The 20346-nt window shown below is 51.2% G+C and overlaps 1 protein-coding gene across 1 annotated transcript; it reads right to left on the bottom strand.

Moving 5' to 3' along the window:
- Positions 1-105: 105 nt before the first annotated feature.
- KCTD14 (potassium channel tetramerization domain containing 14) lies at positions 106-12806 on the bottom strand. Its single transcript, XM_019493604.2, has 5 exons — positions 12696-12806; positions 12202-12484; positions 10707-12086; positions 6647-6717; positions 106-3259 (listed from the first exon to the last, which is right to left on the bottom strand). Exons 3-5 carry the CDS (start codon positions 11476-11478, stop codon positions 2588-2590), a joined length of 1515 nt encoding a protein of 504 aa, XP_019349149.1. The 5' UTR covers positions 11479-12086; positions 12202-12484; positions 12696-12806; the 3' UTR covers positions 106-2587.
- Between the last annotated feature and the right edge of the window lie 7540 nt (positions 12807-20346).

The raw sequence follows: 20346 nt of genomic DNA, 5'->3' as shown, positions 1-20346 counted from the left end.
CCTGCACCAGCAGTCAGTCCTTCTATACTGTATTTTACTTTTTTAAACCTGTAGTGTACAAGGAGAACAGATGAATAAAGAAGGCCCATCTAATTTGTACAAAGAGGCTTTTAAACATATATTTATTTAGCAACCTGTAATACACGTTGCCCTTGGGGCAACCCATATTCTCAGAGTTAGAGTAAACATACCCACAAACTCGAATGGCCAGTCTAATTTTCCAGGCCCCCCTGCAGCTTTCCATTTCCTTAAAATCACCAACTGTGGCCTCAAGTAGAAAAATAAATACAAAATAAACTTCTGAATCTTAAGAATTTTTCAAAACAGTGTATGAGATCTAATCCTGCGCCCCTGCTCAGGCAAAAATTCTCCACTGAGTTTTGTTTTAGGAGCACTCCTTTCCAAAATCATTGTGGATTTTTCTTACAGCTCGAAAGCCCGCATTCATTTGCAACGTGACGACATTAACAGATGTCGCAAGAAAAGCAGCTAAACACAGCTGCACTCAAGAGGAGTGCATGTTCCTCTTAAATGACAAACAGTTTTTGTTCTGTGTTTGTACAGTACATAGCACACTGAGGTCCTTGTCCAGAACTGGGGCTCTATGGCCCTACTGCAAGACAATACATGAAAATAAACATAATTATATTTGCTTAGGAATAGCTTGTCAGCCTGGACAGCATAACATCTTTCTTTATGGTGAGAGAGGGCCCTGATGATTCTCTTTTTTAATGTGGGATCCTGGTATGGAAAAGGATGACAAACACTATGCAAAGGCATGGGTGCTCAACCTCCAGCCTACAAGACACATGCAGCTTGCAGAGCCATGGCACAGGAATTTGGCAGTGGTGGGGAGCAGTGATGATTAATACCACCACCCTCCCCTGATGTTAGATTCCCAAGTCCCGTGCAGTGGGTTGGAGCTGGGCCATACACCCTTCTTGTGGGGCTGAGCCATGCCCTCTGCCAGACCAAACCCCCTTCCCCTGCATACCCGAATCATGGCTGAAAGGGGGCCAGGCCATACCCTCTTCCCCTCATGGGGCTATGCTATGCTTCTTCCCCACCCTGGGGGGCCTCGCTGGGACCTGGCTAACCCCCTTATGTCACATGGCTGGATCAAGGTCGGGCTGCCCCATCCCGCTCCCCACACCTGGATGGGGCCACATCTGACTTGTGCGTCAGACTGGCATCCAGCCCGTGGACAGACCAGGCACTGCCCATCCAGCCTGCTGGGCAAACTGTACTACAGCAGTGGTTTTCAACCTTTTTTCATTTGCAGACCCCTAAAAAAAAATTGAATGGAGGTGCAGATCCCTTTGAATTATAACTGTGGCTATTCACCTGCTTTTGATTGATCATAGTCATCTTTCATGGACCCCTTAGACATAGTCTGTGGACCCCCAGGTGGCCACAGAGCACAGGCTAAAAGCCACTGTGCTACAGCATTTAACTTCTCAGTGGAGGACCAAATATAACCATGGCAAGAATGAGCACAGCTCCCAGGAGGTTCAATGGGAGTTGCATGTGCTCATATGACTTTCATCTGAATATGTATAACTAATCTAAAGGACCTTCAGAGTGAAGTTATAATCAAACTAAGGACTTGGTGTCCTGCATTTATTCCGTCCCACTGACACTGCCAGATCTGATGGGCTGCTCTACAAAGATGATCCCCATGCCCCTGCCACCCTGGAAATGCAACCTCGTGTCTGGAGGTGGAGCTGCCTATTATCCTCCCTGTTCCTCAAAAATAAACATTATGGATTGGGTCCTTTGAATGTTTGCACTGCTCCCACAGTTGTTTCTTGCAGTCAAACTGGTTGGCAGGTCCCAGAAGGATCCCCACAGAGCCAAGGGGATCTTTTGGTGGCAGTGCATTGCAGAGAGTTTTCTCTTCTACTGCCAGTCCTGGCTTCTGGCATAGAATTAGGTGAGAGGGAAAAGGGGAAGGACAGTGCATCCCTATCCTGCTCTGGGTCCTGACAGCAGTTTTAATCTCTCAGGGCTTTTAGGAATGAAACTGGCTGCTCATTTGCACTAGCCCTGCACATGGCACTCAGGTTTGGGACAGCACAAAGCAGGGGCTTTACCCCACCTTTAACACACGTCCCTCATTGGAGCTGACAACGCACAAGTTAAGTGAAATTTAGCCTATTCTGGATCTGTACTGGCTCTGCCAGGCCTGTCACTTCTCAGGAGAGCAGGCATAAAATGACTGAAAGTTATAGCAGGAATAAGCCCAGTGGATAGCAAAACCTGGATATTTCACGGGGTTAAAACCCAGATGCTTCATACAAACGATCATATAAATGATCTGAGTTTTAGTGTATTACATTTCTATTACCTTTCTATTAAAACAGTCCTGATTCCTCATTAACTTTGCAGAGGACAACACAAGAGATCCTTCCCCTGGCCCATGTTACTCTGCGGAAAGTCCACAAAGTCCACAAAGAGACTCTGCGGAAAGTCCGCACGCGGTTCCCAAATGGTTCTGCAGGAAGGGCACTGATGGGCTACCATTCAAGGCTGTTTGCATTAAAGTCTCTTTGTTTTAATAACAATCCTTGCCAGGGGTGGCGTTTTGCTACCACCACGTGAAGACAAATTTGTAAAAAAAGTCATAGGATTTGAACCGGAAGCCTTTCTCTGCGACGTGGGGCTGGATGGAAACATTGTACCCTTTGGCTTCCACATCCATTTTGATGCAGTCCAGCAGGTCAGAAATAGTTGGCGTCGCCTTCCAGGGGCCGAACTTCACCACCGATTTCTTATCCGTGTCCAAACTGTTCAGGGCTTCGTGACACTTGGCCACATCCTCCTCAGTTCTGACCACACAGACCATGACGCTAGACTGACGGGAAGCGACCGCCTCCGCCCTGGCGATGCGGATCATCAGCTCAATGTTCTCACTGTAGCTGGGCACACGGGCCAGGAACTGCTTCCTTGCCACCAGCTCACCAAAGATCTGCGGGGAATCTTCCAGCTGCTTGATCAGAGGCTCAATGTCATAGTACAAGGCCTCTTTATACACATCCTGGACACATTGGGTGGGCACTTGGTTACTACGGAGATATTCCAAGATGTATTTAAAATAGGTCCCTGGCCTGTCAATGAAGTACCTCCCCTCGGAGTCGGTCCGGAGCTTGGGTTGGCCTGTAAACATCTCAGCCAGCTTGGAGCCTGGGTGTTTCTTCAAGGTACTCAGAGTTGTTATGTACATCTCCCCACCAACATTCAGCTCTATGATCGGCGACAACTACAGGCACAGGGACAAAAACACCACACTCATTACATACCGCAGGCTGGTAGGGTCTTGGAAAAAAGGAAAAAAAACCTAATAGCAGCTGGAGATCAGAATGACAGATCAAAGGGGCAGATGTGCCTCTGCCCTCTCCTGGAGGGACCAGAGCAGCTTGTCTTTGTGTCAGAGGCCACATCCTGCTACCAGCTAACTAGGACTGTACTGAAGAGCTGACATTACTGTAGCGTCTCACCCATCCACCCTCTTACCTGGACTTACGCTCACAACCTCCCTGGAAGCAAGGGAAGGGCTATTACGCCCACTTTGTAGATGGGGAATTGAAGCATAGAAGGGCTAAAGGGGGCTCCTCGGTGTTCCTGTTCCATGCACCAGACCCCAAAATAGTGAAGCCACTCTGGGTGCATCTAGATGAGTGTGCATGGGCATGTCCCCAGGGACAAATCGCAGTGGCACATATTTGTGCTGCTGCTAGTTGTCTCAGGGGAACACCCCTACATACATGATCTTGCATGTAGCAAGTTGCCCCAAGTGGGCTGGCCTCGGCTGGCCCCAGCAGCCTTACCTGGGGTCCTGGGGGCCTCCCAGGGCTCCAGCAGCAGCAATCTGGGCACGCGGAGCCTGGTCGGTAGCTGGACCATGGCTCTGGCTGGCCAGGCTCTGGTTTCAGGTGGGACACAATGCTTTTTTTCAGTGCACTTTTTAAACTGGGGTTTCCTGGTATCTAAATTTGGTTCCACACTGCAAATATGCAGCACGGAGAACCAAATCAAATGCATGGGGGGTGTTTTGTGGTGCTTCAAAAGTCTTTGAGGTGCCACAAAATGCACTTGCACACTCATGTGAATGTGGCCCCTGAGAGTATCCCCCATGATTGCTCTTCAGCATGCCAGGGACAGAGAGCTCAAATGTGTGTGGCTTGGGAAGCAGCTTTGCCACCTCAGGGCTGGGTTTGGCATCTGTGAACAGAAGCATGTGGGCTGGGAGAGCAGCACTCACTGGAAGCATGAGGGATAGTACAAACATGGCCTAAATGACTGGCCCAAGGTCACACAGGAAGGCTGTGGCAGAGAACACGACTGAATACTCCTAGGCGAGCACTGTAACTGCTGGACCATCTTTTTTTTTCTCTATCCTTGCCCATACTCTTCTTTTGTTTAAGTGACAGAGGCATGTGCTTGGGGAGCAGGTAGATCTGAGCTCTCTTTGTTACTGGGAAGTTTCTGTGGAATAAATGTGTCAAGCACTGAGCCTTAGGCCTGATATAGTCGTAGCCACTCAAATCTGATTTTCTTGCTCATTTTGATGAGAGTTTTCCCTTAAAAGGCCAAACTAGTGCTGTGAGAGATATTACTTGTAAAAACCCAAATGGGGGTGACCTACTTCACGATCTTGTTATACCTTAACAGCTGAGCTGGGGAAGCTGATCTCCTACCACTGAAATGCAGCTACTTCTGGGGCAGAAGACAGAAGCTGTTTATCAAGGCATCATAAAACTGCAATATGTTAATATGTTAGGACAGGAAGCGAAGTATAATTGTCTATCCAACTGAAGAGGTAAGGGGATTTCAGGAGGAAGAAAGTTGCTACTCAGATTTGAGTTTGTGCAGGATACTGGAGTTGTCTATCGCCACAGCCTTTGCAAAAAAGGTCCACAAATAATCTACAAACAGAAGCAATGCTGTGGTGTATCCTCCTTTCTAACCATGCAGTGGGAGCAGCAGCAGGAGGCTTTTTTAAGTCCCTGAAGAAGGTAACAATTCCCTTCTCCCTTCCCCTCCATGCTCGGAGGCATGTTCCCTTCCTTTCCATCCCCCCATCCCCTGCCTGTTTGTCTGGGGGTGAAAGGAGCTGTTCTCCCACTCCAGCCAGGCTGTGCAGCTGGGAGCAGGAGATGCAGCCACTCTCGAGGTACCGGTCACTGTTCCCTCTTTCCCCTTTGTAAAATCTTGGATCCACTTCTGGCTTCTGTCTTTGAATGTCCAATTCACTTTACTTCCTTCCATTCCCTCCAGCAGTACAAGATCCCTCAACTCCATTCAGTCCTGACGCCACTGAAAAACTGCAATGCTTCCCCCTCTGTGCACAGTCTTTAGTGCTCCCTGAGGCAAAAGCAGGGGGAGAAGTTAGTGACGGAAGCAGGGATTTTTTTACTCTATTATTCCTGTAATGCAAGTCACATGCATTATACAACCCTGCTGTGACCACAGCTAGCCCCTGGGAAGTTATCACCAGGCACAGATCAGCCTTTCTACCCGAGCTCCCTTGCTTAGTTTGCAGGTAGGGCTTGATTATGTGAGCATCAACTTCAGTGATGCTAGTCAGATGCTTAAAGTACTTAAGGTTTTTACTGGGTCAAGCGCTGAGTGCTCAGCACTTTGCAGGACTGAACCCAGAGCCAGGGGGAACATGGAGGGGGATATAAGGTTAGATCCAAAGATACAGTTATTTACCAGTTAGCAGTGAATACAGCAACAGACTGGGACTCAGCAGACTGGGTTCTGTTCCCAGTTCTGCCACTACCCTGTGAGGTGACCTTAGGCAGGTCACTCCCAGGATCTATGCCTCAGCTTCCCCATCTGTAAAATGGGGACAGTAATTCCAAAAACTCTTTGAGATCTACTGAGGAGAGGCGCTGCATGAGCACTGACACTGGCATGAATGAGTGAAACTACTCTCTGGCGATGCTGTTCAAAGGTAATGTCTGCACTGTGTCCCTGTTGCCTGGGAGAGGAGGGCTGCACTTGAATAAGTCCCACCTACCTACTCCTGCCCAGCATGTGCCAAGCCCAGAACTGACGTGGTGAAACCACTGCAATCCCTCACCTGAGCTCCCTGTCTCTGGTGTGCTGGAAAATGGCAAGGGGGGAAACTTTCAGGGCAGCTTCACACCTTACAGGCTGGGGGGGTTGTCTTTGAGAGCAGCTGTCCAGGGATCCAGTGCAGACATGGCCTAAACTCCAACACAACTTTGCCTTAATTCTTGACTGTGTAGAAGTCATCAATCAAGAAAAGCTCAGGTATTCCTTTAAGGGTCTGACAGATTTAGGTTCAAGTCAAATTAGTTTCTTGCTGTTCGGGGGCAGCAAAGACCTGCCTGTTTCCAGGGCTGTTATTGCCACAGCTCATGTCCCTGCTCAGGGATCCTTATGCTGCGAATCAACAGTGTGATCCAAGCGAGGTCAACAGAAAACACTTCTCATCCCCTTGCCCTGCTCTGGCGCGGGCAGATCCTACATCCTGGTGCAGGCAGATCCCAACAGCTCAGGGACAGCAAGCAGACAAAATGCACCATAAGAGCCAGGAAGAGGTCAGAAGGGTTTCTGCTCCTCTCCCAAACTGCTCTGATCCCCCCAAGACAGAGCCTGGGCCAGCCCCACTCACCGTTTGCAGGTTGCTTGTGACTTGCTTCCCCAGAGACTTGTGCTCTGATGAAATGCTCATCTCCCCAGGGCCTGCAGGGCAGAGAAGGAGGGGAAAGCTCAGAGGTGCAAGGGAATCCTGTCTCCTGCTCAAGGGGTTACACAGCTCCAAGGCACTGGTCTAATTCCTCCCTTAGTGTCTAGGAAGTGGCTTGGGTCTTTTTTAGGTTGCTGTGTGTAAGTGCAGCCCAGCCACTGCTCAGTCACAGGTTACAGGTGTCAGAGAGGGGAGGGACAGCTGGTAGGAGTAAGTGTTTACTCATCAGTCCTCTAGCAACCGGCGCAGAACCTCGTAAGGGGCAGAGCGAACTTTGGCTACATGCCCGCGGCACCTCCCTACAATCTCCGTGCAGTAACGAAGCCCAGACAATTCCTGCCCAGCCTGTGGCCCAAGGCAGAGGGCAGACTAGGAGCACTGGCAGCCTCTGAGGGACTGTCTCACTGATCTGCTTATACTCTGCTTTCCCAGGTTCTGGCCTCCCTGTTTTAAAGATACAGTAAATGGCTTCATCAGAATTATTTCCCATTGCTCACACACACCACAGCCCACATGTTCAGGCATGGATGTCTGTAGTCAGGCATCTTCACAAGTAGTCCTAGTTGCTTACGTGCCAATGGGTGCCTGATAAAATTGTACAGATAAAAATCAGACAGGATGTGAAGCTAGACTCCAGCCTAAAACTTTTTGATGGCTCACAAGTGTTTGGTTAGTATCCCTATCCCACCCCTCTCTCAAATGTCCAGGAAAGTGGAAAATGCTGAATATTCCTTTGTGGTATTTCTAGCATAACCGGGATTAGGCAGCATTGGAGAAGTTGTGAAGGATTCTGCATTCATTATATTTCTCGGCTTATTTTTAAATCACAGAGGTTTGAATAAGGGTGAATATACACAGGGTCTCTGAAAGTTCAGGTAAGAGAGAAGTGGTTAGCTGCGTTAGTCTGAAGTCAGGCAGAAGGCAAGGTAGACATGTACCTTTCTAGAGTAATGCACAAGATCTCTTAAGCAGCAGGTTTACGTCATCAGAAGCTGTGAAGGGACTGCAGGAAGCAGAGCTGCTAAATAGGAAACAGTGACTAGTCTACAACAGGTAGGGAAGGGAGAAGGAAAAAGGAGGGGGCACTGATGAGAGGCAAGGTGGGTAGGAGAGAGAAAAATAAAGCCATTAACCCGTTGAGGGGCATAGGGCTTGTAAAAGCAAATCAAGGTAATGGGAAAAGACCCTACAGCCCCTAGCTTGATCACCTCAGCCACATTATTAATGATTTCCAACCCCCACTGGAAACAACAACCATCTCAAGGTAGTCAAGAGGGACAAACCTGTCCTGGCTCATAGGCAACCCCCAGCCGCAAACCGCATCTCTCCAGCAACATGCTACCTAACTCCTCACCAAGGCACCAGACTCTGCTCCAGTGCAAGATGTCCAGTTGTGTCCCCCCACCTCGACACAGCCCACATTAGCACTGGACCAAACAACGTGAATTATTATAACATCTGAGGGTCACTAACCTGCACCTTCACCATGGTCATATCTACCATCACCTGCTTACAGTGCCCCCCTGCTGCTAACACTGGACAGACAGGGCCAACCTTCTGTAAGAACGAACATCGATCTGACATAAATGCCACAAGGAGACAAGCCTGTGGCAGAATTCTTTAACCTCCCTGGACCCTCTATCATGGACCTCAGAGTAGCTGTTCTTAGATAACAACACTTTAAAAGTGAACTTCAATGGGAAATTGCAGGACAAGAAATCACCCACAGACTGCAGTGTGTTAAATTTGGTCTAACCAAGATCACGGATTCTGATCCCATTACCTGGATACGTTTTTACAAGTCCTGTGTCCCTCAAGGGTTTTTTTTTTTCTCCTGCCTACCCACCCTGCCTCTCCCAGCAGTGTCCCCTGCTTTTTTCCCAATCTCGCTTCCCTTTCTGTTGTGTCCTAGTCATTGCTTTCTATTTAGCAGCTCTGCTTCCTGCAGTCCCTTCACAGCATCAGATGAAGTAAGCCCTCTGCTTATGACAGCTTATCTCTGATTCAGTTAATCTGTAAGGTGCAAATCTACCCTGCCTTGAGGTAAGAGAGTCATGCACCTGAGTGAGTCACTCTGCAAACCTGATCATGCTCGGGCCTCCAGCCAGGTGAGAGTGCCCAGCATGAGGCTTCACAAGCCAGGGGAGAAGCAGGTACACTGGGTCTATGACTGTCATATGGGGGTCTGTTACTTCCTCCACCCTGACGCTGGAAACCTCATGGGCCAACTCCCCCTGGGTCATCATGGGCACTTGCGGAAGCTCCTGTGAACCTTGCCCAGCCAGCCAACAGAGACCTGTCCCAGATAAAGTGCACAGAGCCTCATCATCTTACCCACTCTGGGCCAGTCCAGGACCCCCACATGCCACATTCAGTGCCTGTAGTACCTGCTCTGGCTGGTCCAGGACACATGCCACACATGGCATCTGCGCCAGCTGGCCTGGAGCAGACACTGTGTGCAGCACAAGTCCTAGAGCAGCCAGAACTGGTACTGGGTTCAGTATGCAGGGATGGGGGTGGTCCATGGGTCCCCTGCATCCCGGATCCAGCGCCCACTCTGCCTGGTCTGGGACCCCTGCTCAACACAGCATCCACCCCAGACCAGCTGGAGTGGGCACCGCATGTGACTCATGTCCCAATCAGGGACCACATGCAATGCAGTCCCAGTCTGGTGCTGTATTTGGCATGGGGGTGGGAGGGGGGAGCAGGGGGAGCCATGGGCCCAATCCAGCCCGCAGGGCCAGCCCCATGCTGTTCATCCAGCTCACAGACTTATCCTGCATCACTCCTCTGGCCTGTTGGGCCAGATGAGTTTGACACCTGGAACACAATGGAGAAGAAAGTCTTGTGGGTGTACTTTGAGCTCCAGGGTCCAGAGCACAGGACAGCACACGAAGTGGGCACGACAGCTCTGATACCATTGGGAAGTCCCAAGCAAGCAGACCTAGAGACGATGTCCTACATGGGCCAACAAAAGCTTTGCCTGGGCTAAATGCCACTTTCTTCTCCCTTCCTCCCCCTCCCCCCTGCACTGCCAGTCTCTCTTTTCCCCACTGCGCAGGGGAGTGCTCAGCAAGAGCTTGTGACACCTGGGGAGGGTGGTTGTTTGTGACTGTCTGCCCAGGGATTGGTGGGGGCAGGGGCTGTCGTGGCCAGCTGGGACAGGTGCACGGCAGGCTGGAAAACCATGGCAAGTGACTGGGCGGGGGTGTGCCTGAAACTCTACTGTATTGCTTTGTTTACCAGTTGCTTGCACCAGCCAGACACCCAGGGAGGTGCTGGAAGCTGGTGCTAGGCGGGCCAGCAGCCTTGGTCACTCCTCAGTGCCCATTCCGGCCTATTAGGAAATGGGGGTGGGGAAGGATTGGGCTGTGCCCATGGACTTGTCTCCTCCCAGTTCTTCCCTGTCTCAGCAGCAAGCCATAGGGGTGGGGGGGAGGGAAGGGAGCGGCAGCTGCTTCTGTGCCTGCCAGCCTAGGGATGGGTAGGATCATCTTAACCCCTTCGTGGATGGCAACGAGGAAGCACTTAAGCTGCCTTTAGCCAAGTCCCCGTGAACTGACAGTGCAGCCAGAGATGCACGGCAGGGCGGGTCCTAAAACTCTCCGGGGAGATTCCCGTGTGGTGCCCTACAACCCTGGCTTCACTGTTGCCCCTTTTAACAGCAATCTGTTTTCCAGTTGCAAGGAGATAGAATTGCGGTCACCCTGCCATCAACACCAAGCTGACAAGCCAAGGCAGGGCACCGGGAACCATCAGCAGATGTGTCAGCATCCCGGTCACCTCCACTGGTGGGAAATCTTTACCCATCACGGAGCATGCCCCCTGTGCCCACTGTGTGCAGAGCAAAGCAAAGTCTCCCCAGGGATGGCCTGAACATGGTTATCCGTGTCCTCCCTGGATAACCCAGCAGGACCCTGTGCCCCTTTGGAAAGCCCTATGATGCCGTGGGGTCAGACTGTCATGGGGATGGAGCGCAGCTTACCAGGGGGTGGTGTGCCCAGCCAGTCTGTCTGCATCCCCAGGCAGCTGGGTCCTGGGGAAGGAGAGGCTTGGCCTGCTGTCATCAGCTGTGGGGCAGCGCTTGGTGGTGTCTGCGAGAGGACAGTCGGCAGATGCCCAGGTGTTGGGAACGTGGAAGGCACAGTTGGCTGAGAGGAGGACGCAGCTGGACACAAGGCTGATGATCCGGTCTGGTGTGAGGTCAGGAGGATGTCCTGCCAGAACGGGGCTGGTGGTTTGATGTCCACCTCATCGGAGGTCTCCTGTGAGGATGGGGACTCTTCCTGAATCTCTAGTGCCTCCTCCTTGATGATGATGGGGGCTAGAACTGGAGTGTCCTCCTTCTCCTCCCGGTCAGAGGCATCAGAGATTTCAGTGGCTTGAGGGTTGCCACCGATGTCGACGATGTAGAGGGCCTCTGTGGAGTCGTCCTCCTCTAGAATCTGTGACAGCTCCTCGTAGTAGGCACATGTCACCTTGCAGCCGCCACCAGCCCGATTGGCCTCGCGGGCTTTCTTGTAGTGTGCCTTTAGCACCTTGGCCTTGGCGCGGCACTGGTGCCAGTCGCGGTTGTGCCCCCGCAGTGTCATTTCAGAGGCAATGCGCTCGTAGACAGCCTGGTTGCGACGGGTTGTCCGGAGCGCCCGTTGAATGTCCTCCTCGCCCCAAATGTCCAGCAGGTCCATCACCTCCGATTCCCTCCAGTTGGTAGAGCGCTTTGCAGGTGGGGCAGGAGGGATTTGCAGTGACATCATGGGTGCTGGCCTCGGGGGACCCGCTCTGAGAGGGTCCTCAATGCTATCCCAGTACAACAGAGGCTGAGCCCTTGGGGCAGGGGTCAGGCAAAGCGAGGGCTTGGCTTGCCGTCGTGCCCAAAAATCAATAACCACGGCCACATGTGAGCTTGATTCTGCGAGCTCAGAGCAGTGGAGATCACTGTGAGTCACTGAGGCAGCTGCTTCGAGCTGTGTGGAGGGGTGGGGAGCAGAGCACCGTGGGATGCTGGAGGACCGAGCAACTCCCTATGGGGCTCTGCTGGAGGGTGCCAATGTGACATGAAGCGCTCTGGAGTGAAGCACTTCAAAGGCGTTGCTGTTTTTTTCCCAGGGTCATTTCTGAAGCGGAACGGGCATCTCTGAAGTGCCTCGTCAGGCGTGTGCGTCTGCACCACTGCTTTTTGCAGCACTTCAAAGGCACTTGGAAAGCTTCAAACCGAACAGATGTCTATGCCCCGAGTTACTATTCATCCTTTTTTTACTGCAGGGGCTTGGATTTCTCTTTGCCAGACCAAAAGAGCTAGCAGGGCTGGATGCAGTGAAACATGAGCTCAGGAAGCTGTATGACCAGGAGAGGAGGGAGGGGACTGTAAAAAAAAAAAAAAAAAAAAAAGAAAGAAAAAAAAAGTCAAGACTCAAAACAGCACGAGTTGGACGGTCTGAATTTTCTGGGTCATTGATTCTTACAGATCCTGTTCTTACCCAGAGCTGTCTCCTTTCGGCCCGTCAAACGCATCCGGGGTTTTATGCACCTGAAAACCCGCGGACGTTAGCAGGGCTTGAATGACTTTGTTGTGTTCAGCGAGTCTTTTTGACGGGAGCCACTCAGCCGCCTCTCTTTAACCTTCCCTTTCACCTCTCCGGCTTGCAGCGCCGGGCGACAGGACAGGCACTTTGCTTCTCTCGGGGGACGGTCTGCCAAACCCAAATCCTGGGGGCAGCCAGGTCCCCGCACCTCTGCCAAAGGGTGGCAAAGCTGGTCATTCTAGAAGCCAAGTGGGAAAGGGGTTAAGTTTCCTGGCCAGGTTGTGCCCATCTCCGTCCCCAGGCTGGCGGAGCGTGGTGATCCTCCTGGCGCCTGGGTCTGCACCCCAAAACAGCCCTGAGCACCCCAGGCTGGGGCCCCAGGCCAGCAGATCCAGGAGGAAACCCGGCTCCCACGCCCCTGCCTGCGCTGGAGCAGCTGCGGGTCTGACCTGTTCGGCTGGAGGCCCCAGGGCTGCCCGCGTCCCGGGGAGGCTGCGCAGCGCCCGGCCCGGCTCGGCTGCGGCTGCGGCTGCGGCGCCCGCGCCTGGAGCGTTCCACATTCGGAGCGCTCCAGCCCCGCGCGCCCCGCCCGCGCCCCGCCCGCCCCCGCTGGAGCGCTTCAAAATGGCTGTGAAAGCCCGGAGCGGAGCACTGTGGGATGCCCTTCTCGGCTCGCCGCCGTTCCGGGAAGTGCTTCAAAATGAAGCGGTCCAAAGCAGCGCTGCTGCCGTTGCCGCGGGTCGCTCCCGAGCCGTCCTTGCAGCGGGGAAGGGGAGGGCGAGGGGTGGTTCCCAGCAGCTGTCACGCTCCAGCTGCCCCAAGTTTAGCCCTGGCTGCAGGAGGGTTGAGGCTGGAGCGGTTTTGTGTTACAGGGTGACAGCTGCAGGCTCCTCTCCACCCCTCAAAACCGCTCCAAGCCCGTGCGCAGCCTGGGGCAGGAGCAGGAGGAGGAGGCCGGCTCGGCTCGGGTGGCATGCATGGGGCTGGTAGGGGAGGGCAAACTGTGCTTTAGGGGGCCCCCAGATTTTGCAGCCATTTTTTGGAGGGGGTGAGGTTTGCATTTTAGCACTCAACTATTTATTTAACTCCCCCCCTCCTTCTGTCTTTCTTCAACTTATTACAAACTTTGTCTTCAGCTTCTGCCTCGAAGAAGCCCCAAATGACTCTCTTGCCCAGAGCCCCAAAAGCCCTAAGGCCACTGCTGCTTGGGGTTGAGCTGGAATTGCATCTCAAAGCCTGAGGACACTGAGAAGATGATAGCTTTTATCAGACCGAGGGAGAAATTGCAACAACAAAAAATGGTGTGTTGGACTGGGCAAAACCCGTGGCTCCTGCTAGGCAGAAAAATCACGTGGAGCTGCTCCCCATCCAGTGACGACCCCTTTCCAGGCTGGCCTGCCTGCTGGCTGGGAGGCTCTCCTGCTGTTCCTCAAGGAGTCAGGAGCTAGAAGGACTTTTCAGACCCCGTCCTGAGCACTCGGGGCCAGCTGGGACACCAGGATGCATTGACAGGTGAACTGCCCGATGCTGCCCCCCCTTGCTTGGCAGAGTAGTCTTTGCCTTTTCTCTCAGCAGTGTTTCCCACTGGGGATATCCCACCTGGTTCTGTGACTGCTACAAACTTTCTGCAGAGACAGGTGATACCCACTGTGCACACGGCCTCTGCAGGCACCAAGTTGACTCCACTAGTGGGTTACATAGGCTCCACGGGGCGCTAAATAGATGATGCCAGGAACCACCTTAACACCTGGGATTGGGGCCCTCCATGGGCATTCACCAGGACAGTGGGGATCACACGGTATCTCCTGGCTCATGGGAGCATTACAAAAGCTCAGCAACTTCTAGATTTCATGTCATTCTTTCTGTAAGGCGAGCAGGGAATCTGTGTGATACTCAGGAGAGATGACCTGATGCACAGTTTTCATGGGGTGTGTCCATGAACTTTCTATCTGAACAAGGAAAACCCTGATGCTCGAGGAGCAGTCAGGTGGAGCAAGGCTGGGATCTAGGTTGCTGTCCTGCCCCAGATCCTTGAGATCAACCATGTTAAATAGTCATACATCTGTTCTGCTCCATGTGGCCTCAAGCCCCTCCCTTCCCATCATGGAGCTTGCAACAACAAGTTATTTTCCCAGTTTTCCCATGGGAGGGGAACGGTGTAAGTTCTTTGAGGCAGGGACTGTCTGTTCTGTGTTTGTACAGCACCTAGTGTTCTGGGGTGCTGTTCTATGCCTCGGGCTCCTAGGAGCCACAACACTATAATAAATAAAACAAAAATAATCATGGGAGCCTTGTGTCTCTTAGATAACAAATAACTTGGTCACACCTTATATGGTGAATAAATATACATTTTTCAAATTGTACAAATATGTACTTAACAATGAGCTGGAATGGCTCCAAGCTGTTGCTATACATCTTCTAGGAAAATAGTATCAGCTTTAAACAGATGTCATATTTCTAATGAATTGGAACGTCTGTTCTGTTCCGCATTAGTAGGTGGATGTCCTTTAGACTAGCATTTTATAGGTCTTTATAAAATATACAATTGTTGTTATCTATGTAGCATACATTATTTATATCTATAATAGGCAAACACAGCAAAAACATTAAATAAAGAAATTAATTACTTACTGGAAGCTGATGTTGTACCATAACGTAAAATATGAAGATTAAAGCACAGGAAAGTGGGTGGGGCAGAATGAGGCTCAACTCCTGTCTGTCTCTCCTTAGCCACCTGTTGGCTCTTGTCTTAGGTTGTAGGCACCAAATTGAGGCAGGGAGCATCTGTCTTCTTTGCCTTGAACAATGGGGTCTTTGTCCATGACAGTACTACCACTACGGCTCACACTTCTTCAGCCTTTTTCTTCTCCAGGGCTGCTAATGTTTAAATGGCTTTTGCCACACATTTCTTTCATTGATCAGGCCCTGTGTTATGGTTCTTATTTTCAAACCATCCTTTATTAGGGCTAGTCAGATTCTTTTGTACCATGCTCTTGATCTAGCACCCATTAAGTACAGAAAAGGGTCCAGTCTCCTTTCTTTTTTCTTGACTACCACCCAACTTTTCAAGACATAAGATTTGATGGCTATTCTGTAAATCTCATGCTATAGCGTGGATAGTATCCTTTTATCCTGTATCACCTTGATAATTCCCTCCAATTATTCTGTGCACCCAGCTCATGATATAGAGACATCTTATTCATGATAGAACCCAGGTATTTACAGCAATTCATCTCTTTAATTTTCTGCCCGCAGTTTTCTATTACACCCGCATGTGCATTTCCACAGATGTTCCATTCGGTCTGCGTTGCATTGGCTAGAAGACCTTTGCTCTCAAGTATGCTGTGCCATTCTTTGAAATTTTCTGGTACTACTTCTCTCTGCAAGTCACAAGGTCATCTGTAAGCAACATATCCCACAATACAGGTCTTCTAATGTCTTTGCTCGTTACATCTGTCACCCTAGCAAAGAGGGAGGGGGCTGAGTGCAGACCCCTGATGGACACCACCTTCAGCGTCAAACATCTGTATTGCTAGTGTTTGTTTTGACTTGTGTGGAGATATGGTGATACATATCTTTTATTAGCCTCATGTACTTTGCTGATACTTTCCTCTTCTTCTCTTAGAACCTAGACAAACACAAAGTCCATGTATTCTTTTCTCTCTACTTTTCTTGTAGGATTCTGAAGACAAACAGGAGGTCTATTGTCCTTTCTCCTTTTCTAAAACTGAACTACCACCACTGCCATGTGTAATTAATAGTCTTGCCACATCCTTGAATTTTGCCCAAGGACTGTAGGATGGGGTGCGCCTGTCATGGAGGTTACAGTATCCAGGCCATAGCCGAGAGGATCCCAAAGCTCATCTGGCCCACTGACCGCTACCCTATGCTCCTTATCCATGTGGGCACGAATGACACGGCTCGCAGCAATCCCAGCTGGGTCATGAGGGGCTACAGGGCTTTGGGAGCGGGGCTTAGAGGGTTGGGGGCGCAGGTGGTGTTTTCCTCGATCCTCCCCCTTTCAGGTTATAGGCTGAGGAGGGAGAGGAGGATCGAGGTAGTTAACCAAAGACTGTGGTATTGGTGCCATCGTGAAGGCTTTGGCTTCCACGATCACAGTCTGCTCTTTGGTGAGAGAGGCAGTGGTCTGCTGGGAAGAGACAGCCTCCACCTTGCTGCACTGGGGAGGAGGCTCTTCTCAGCCAGAATAACTGATCTGCTCGACCGGGCTTTAAACAAAGCCCGCTGGGGGATGCGGCGACTACTGCCACAGCCAGCCCACTGGGCAACTTTTGCAAATCCAGCAGGCTAAGGCACTCAAGGGAGCCCACCCCTGCCCCAGCTCCAGAGCGATGTGCAGGAGGACTAGGGCCTCCAGTGGGACACTTACTTGTCTGTACACCAGTGCCAGGAGCTTGGGGAATAAACAGGAGGAACTGGTCCTCCTGCTAAAAAAGAATGACTACGATCTCATAGGGATAACGGAGACCCGGTGGGACTCCACCTATGACTGGGCCACAGGTATAGATGGCTATACCCTGTACAGGAGCGATCGTGCAGATAAAAGGGGTGGGGGAGCAGCTCTTATGTCAAGAAAAGCTGTGTGTCCCTGCAAGCCGACATTGGCACCCAGGGTGGATGACTGGAGACCCTCTGGGTTAAAATACATGGAGAACGTGGCACAGGGGACACAATGGTAGGAGTCTACAACAGACCTCCTAATCAGGATCAAGAGCTCGACCAGGAATTCGCCAGGGAACTGGCTGAGGCTGCACACTCTTGGTGCACGGTTGTCATGGGAGATTTCAATTACCCAGACATCTCGTGGGACGAGCACTAGGTCAATTCTGAATGGTCACAAAGCTTCCTCATGTGCATGGATGAGCTCTATCTGACGCAAGAAGTCTATGGACCAACAAGAGGCAAAGTGCTACTTAACCTGGAACTGGCAACGGGGGATGAACTAGTCAGCGACCTAATGATTGAAGGGAAATTGGGAGACGGTGACCACGAACTGATCACATTCACTATCCACCGTAAAGCTGGCAAGTCACTCAGCAATGCAGAAGTCCTCAACTTCAGGAAAGCTGACTTTGACAAGCTCAGGAGACTTGTACGTGTGGCCCTAAGGGACCACGACCCAAAGGGGAGGGGAGTTCAGGATGAGTGGTTGCTCCTTAAGGGAGTGATCCTGAAAGCACAAGCAACGTCTATCCTGTCTCAGAGGAAAGGCAGCAAAAGGGCACAGCAGCCCCCTCAGCTCTGCAGGGAACTTGTGGACCTCCTGCATCTAAAAAGAAAGACCTACAAAGGATGGAAGACTGGATCCACCCCAAAGGAGGTCTGCACTGGTCCAGACCTGTAGGAAGCAAACTAGGAAAGCCAAGGCTGAGACTGAACTCCAACTGGCTACATGTATCAAAGACAATAAAAAGTCCTTTTTTAGATATGTGGGGAAAAGCAAGGGTAATGCTAAACCAAATGGGACAGCTGACAACTGACGCCCAGGAAAAAGCCAACCTGCTTAATGGGTATTTTGCGTTGGTCTTTCACCAGCCCCAAGGAACTGCCCTGCTCAACACGGTATGGGACGGCCAGGGCGAGGGAGAATTGTTACCCTACATCACTGCAGACCGTGTGAAGGAACACCTTGAGGGGCTGGACACCTTCAAATCAGCTGGCTCAGACAGTTTACACCCCAGGGTACTTAAAGAGCTGGCAAGCATCATAGCTCAGCCCCTGGCACAGATCTCCGAGAGCTCCTGGCGCTCAGGTGAAGTGCCCAAAGATTGGAAGAATGCCAATGTGGTGCCTATAGATTCATAGATGTTAGGGTCGGAAGGGACCTCAATAGATCATCGAGTCCGACCCCCTGCATAAGCAGGAAAGAGTGCTGGGTCTAGATGACCCCAGCTAGATGCTCATCTAACCTCCTCTTGAAGACCCCCAGGGTAGGGGAGAGCACCACCTCCCTTGGGAGCCCATTCCAGACCCTGGCCACTCGAACTGTGAAGAAGTTCTTCCTAATGTCCAATCTAAATCTGCTCTCTGCTAGCTTGTGGCCATTATTTCTTGTAACCCCCGGGGGTGCCTTGGTGAATAAATACTCACCAATACCCTTCTGTGCCCCTGTGATGAACTTATAGGCAGCCACAAGGTCGCCTCTCAAGAAAGGGAAGAAAGTAGATCCAGGGAACTACAGGACTATCAGCCTGACCTCTATCCTGGGGAAAATCTTGGAAAAAATTATCAGAGACCTTTCTTGACAAGCTGGCTGACTGCAACATCCTGAGGGATAGCCAGCATGGGTTTGTTGTGTGTAGGTCTTGCCTGACCAATCTCATCTCTGTCTATGACCCGGTGACCCATCACCTGGACAAGGGCAAAGAGATTGACATCATATATCTTGACTTTAAAAAAGCCTTCGATCTGGTGTCCCATGATCTCCTCATGGAAAAATTCGCCAACTGTGGCCTTGGCTACATCACAATCCGATGGCTGGGCAATTGGCTCCGAGTTTGGACCCAGAGAGTGGTGGTCAACGGAAGTGAATAATTGTGGTGTGCTGTGACCAGTGGAGTCCCCCAGGGCTCTGTCCTTGGGACAATACTCTTCAACATATTCATTACTGATGTAGACATTGGTATCAGAAGCAGACTGGCCAAGTTCGCTGATGACACCAAACTTTGGGGTACAGCATCCACACCTGAGGACAGGATGGTGATCTAGGCCAACCTAGACAGGCTCAGAAAATGGGTGAACAAAAACCTGATGGTGTTCAACACCAAAAAATGCAAGGTACTCCACCTTGGGAACACCCCCCCCCCCCCCCCTGCAGCACGCTTATAGGCTTGAAGTGCTATGTTTGCTAGCACCACAGCTGAAAGGGACTTGGGGGTCATGATTGACCACAAGATGAATATGAGCTACCAGTGTGATGTCACAGCTGGTAAAGTGAGCAAAACTCTGGCTTGCATCCACAGATGCTTCTCTAGCAAATCCCAGGATGTCATCATCCCACTGTACTCAGCCTTGGTGAGGCTGCAGCTGGAGTACTGCATCCAATTCTGGGCTCCACAATTTTAAAAGGACGTGGAAAAGTTTGAGAGAGTCCAGAGGAGAGCCACGCGCATGATCAGAAGGCAGGAGAACAGGCCCTATGATGAGAGGCTGAGAGCCATGGGACTCTTCAGCCTGGAAAAGTGCAGGCTCACGGGGGGACCTGGTGGTATATAAGGGGTGTGCATCAGGATCTGGGGGAACACCTGTTCACCAGAGCTTAGCATTTGCGTATTGCAAGGGTGCCTTAGTGCCTTATTTTTAACCTGAAAGCTTGCTTAAAAATTGTTTTCCAACTATTTAAGTTGGTCTAATAAAAGATATCAGATTCACCCAAAGAACCTTGTCTGCCTTCGTGGCACGAGACCTTCCTACAAGGCTTGTGCTGCAGGCGCCTTTCAGTTGAGGGTCATGAGCCCTCATCAGTCCCTAGCTCAGGGCCCACTCCTGTATCAATTCCCATTGATGTCAGCCATGAATGGAAGGTCCAGCAATCAGCCCCCATATGTCCAGCCCCTAGCTGATCTTTAAGGTGGGAGATGAACATGTTCCCTGAGGATTTGCACCAGTTACAGGAATCAGCAGCTGCTTCCATGCAAATCCTGAGCACAGACAGGCAAAACTTTTTTGTGCATCCCAGTGACTGACCACTTACCCTGTGGGTGGCTTGGGCAGCTGAACGGATGACTAGGCAGTGATGGCTGAAATGGGGAGGTAGGGTGTGAGCCTCCGTGAATCACTCCTAAATTAAACAGAGGTGTTCCCTGCCTGTGCAAACATCCCTGCCTCTCTCATCCCCACCTGTCTTGCCCTTTGCATTCCAGCCATATCAGCTCCACCCACACACAGACACAAACCCTACCTGAGGAACAGGTGAGAGTCCAGTTCTGTAAGGTGCCCTGGAATATAGGGTGTCAACTCTCACAGTGGAAAAGGCTTGTCAGCATCTCATCACAGAGTGAGCGAGCGCCCCAGGCCAATGACTGTGGTACTACATATATGATGCTCTATGTCCACCTTTCCAAGCCAGAGTACCACCAG

The sequence above is a fragment of the Alligator mississippiensis genome, chromosome 1 (genome assembly GCF_030867095.1).
Source record: "Alligator mississippiensis isolate rAllMis1 chromosome 1, rAllMis1, whole genome shotgun sequence".
Taxonomy (NCBI): domain Eukaryota; kingdom Metazoa; phylum Chordata; order Crocodylia; family Alligatoridae; genus Alligator; species Alligator mississippiensis.
Note: the sequence above shows the minus strand (reverse complement) of the source record. Positions and strands in the feature narration are given on the sequence as shown.

What these genes read in the sequence shown, in the direction of transcription:
- KCTD14 (XM_019493604.2), bottom strand. Translation starts at nt 11,478, where the DNA reads ATGATGTCACTGCAAATCCCTCCTGCCCCACCTGCAAAGCGCTCTACC. An exon ending in GCTGGGCACACCACCCCCTG is followed by an intron (nt 6,718 to 10,706) that starts GTAAGCTGCGCT and finishes TCTGCCCTGCAG; the next exon opens with GCCCTGGGGAGATGAGCATT. An exon ending in TCACAAGCAACCTGCAAACG is followed by an intron (nt 3,260 to 6,646) that starts GTGAGTGGGGCT and finishes CTGTGCCTGTAG; the next exon opens with TTGTCGCCGATCATAGAGCT.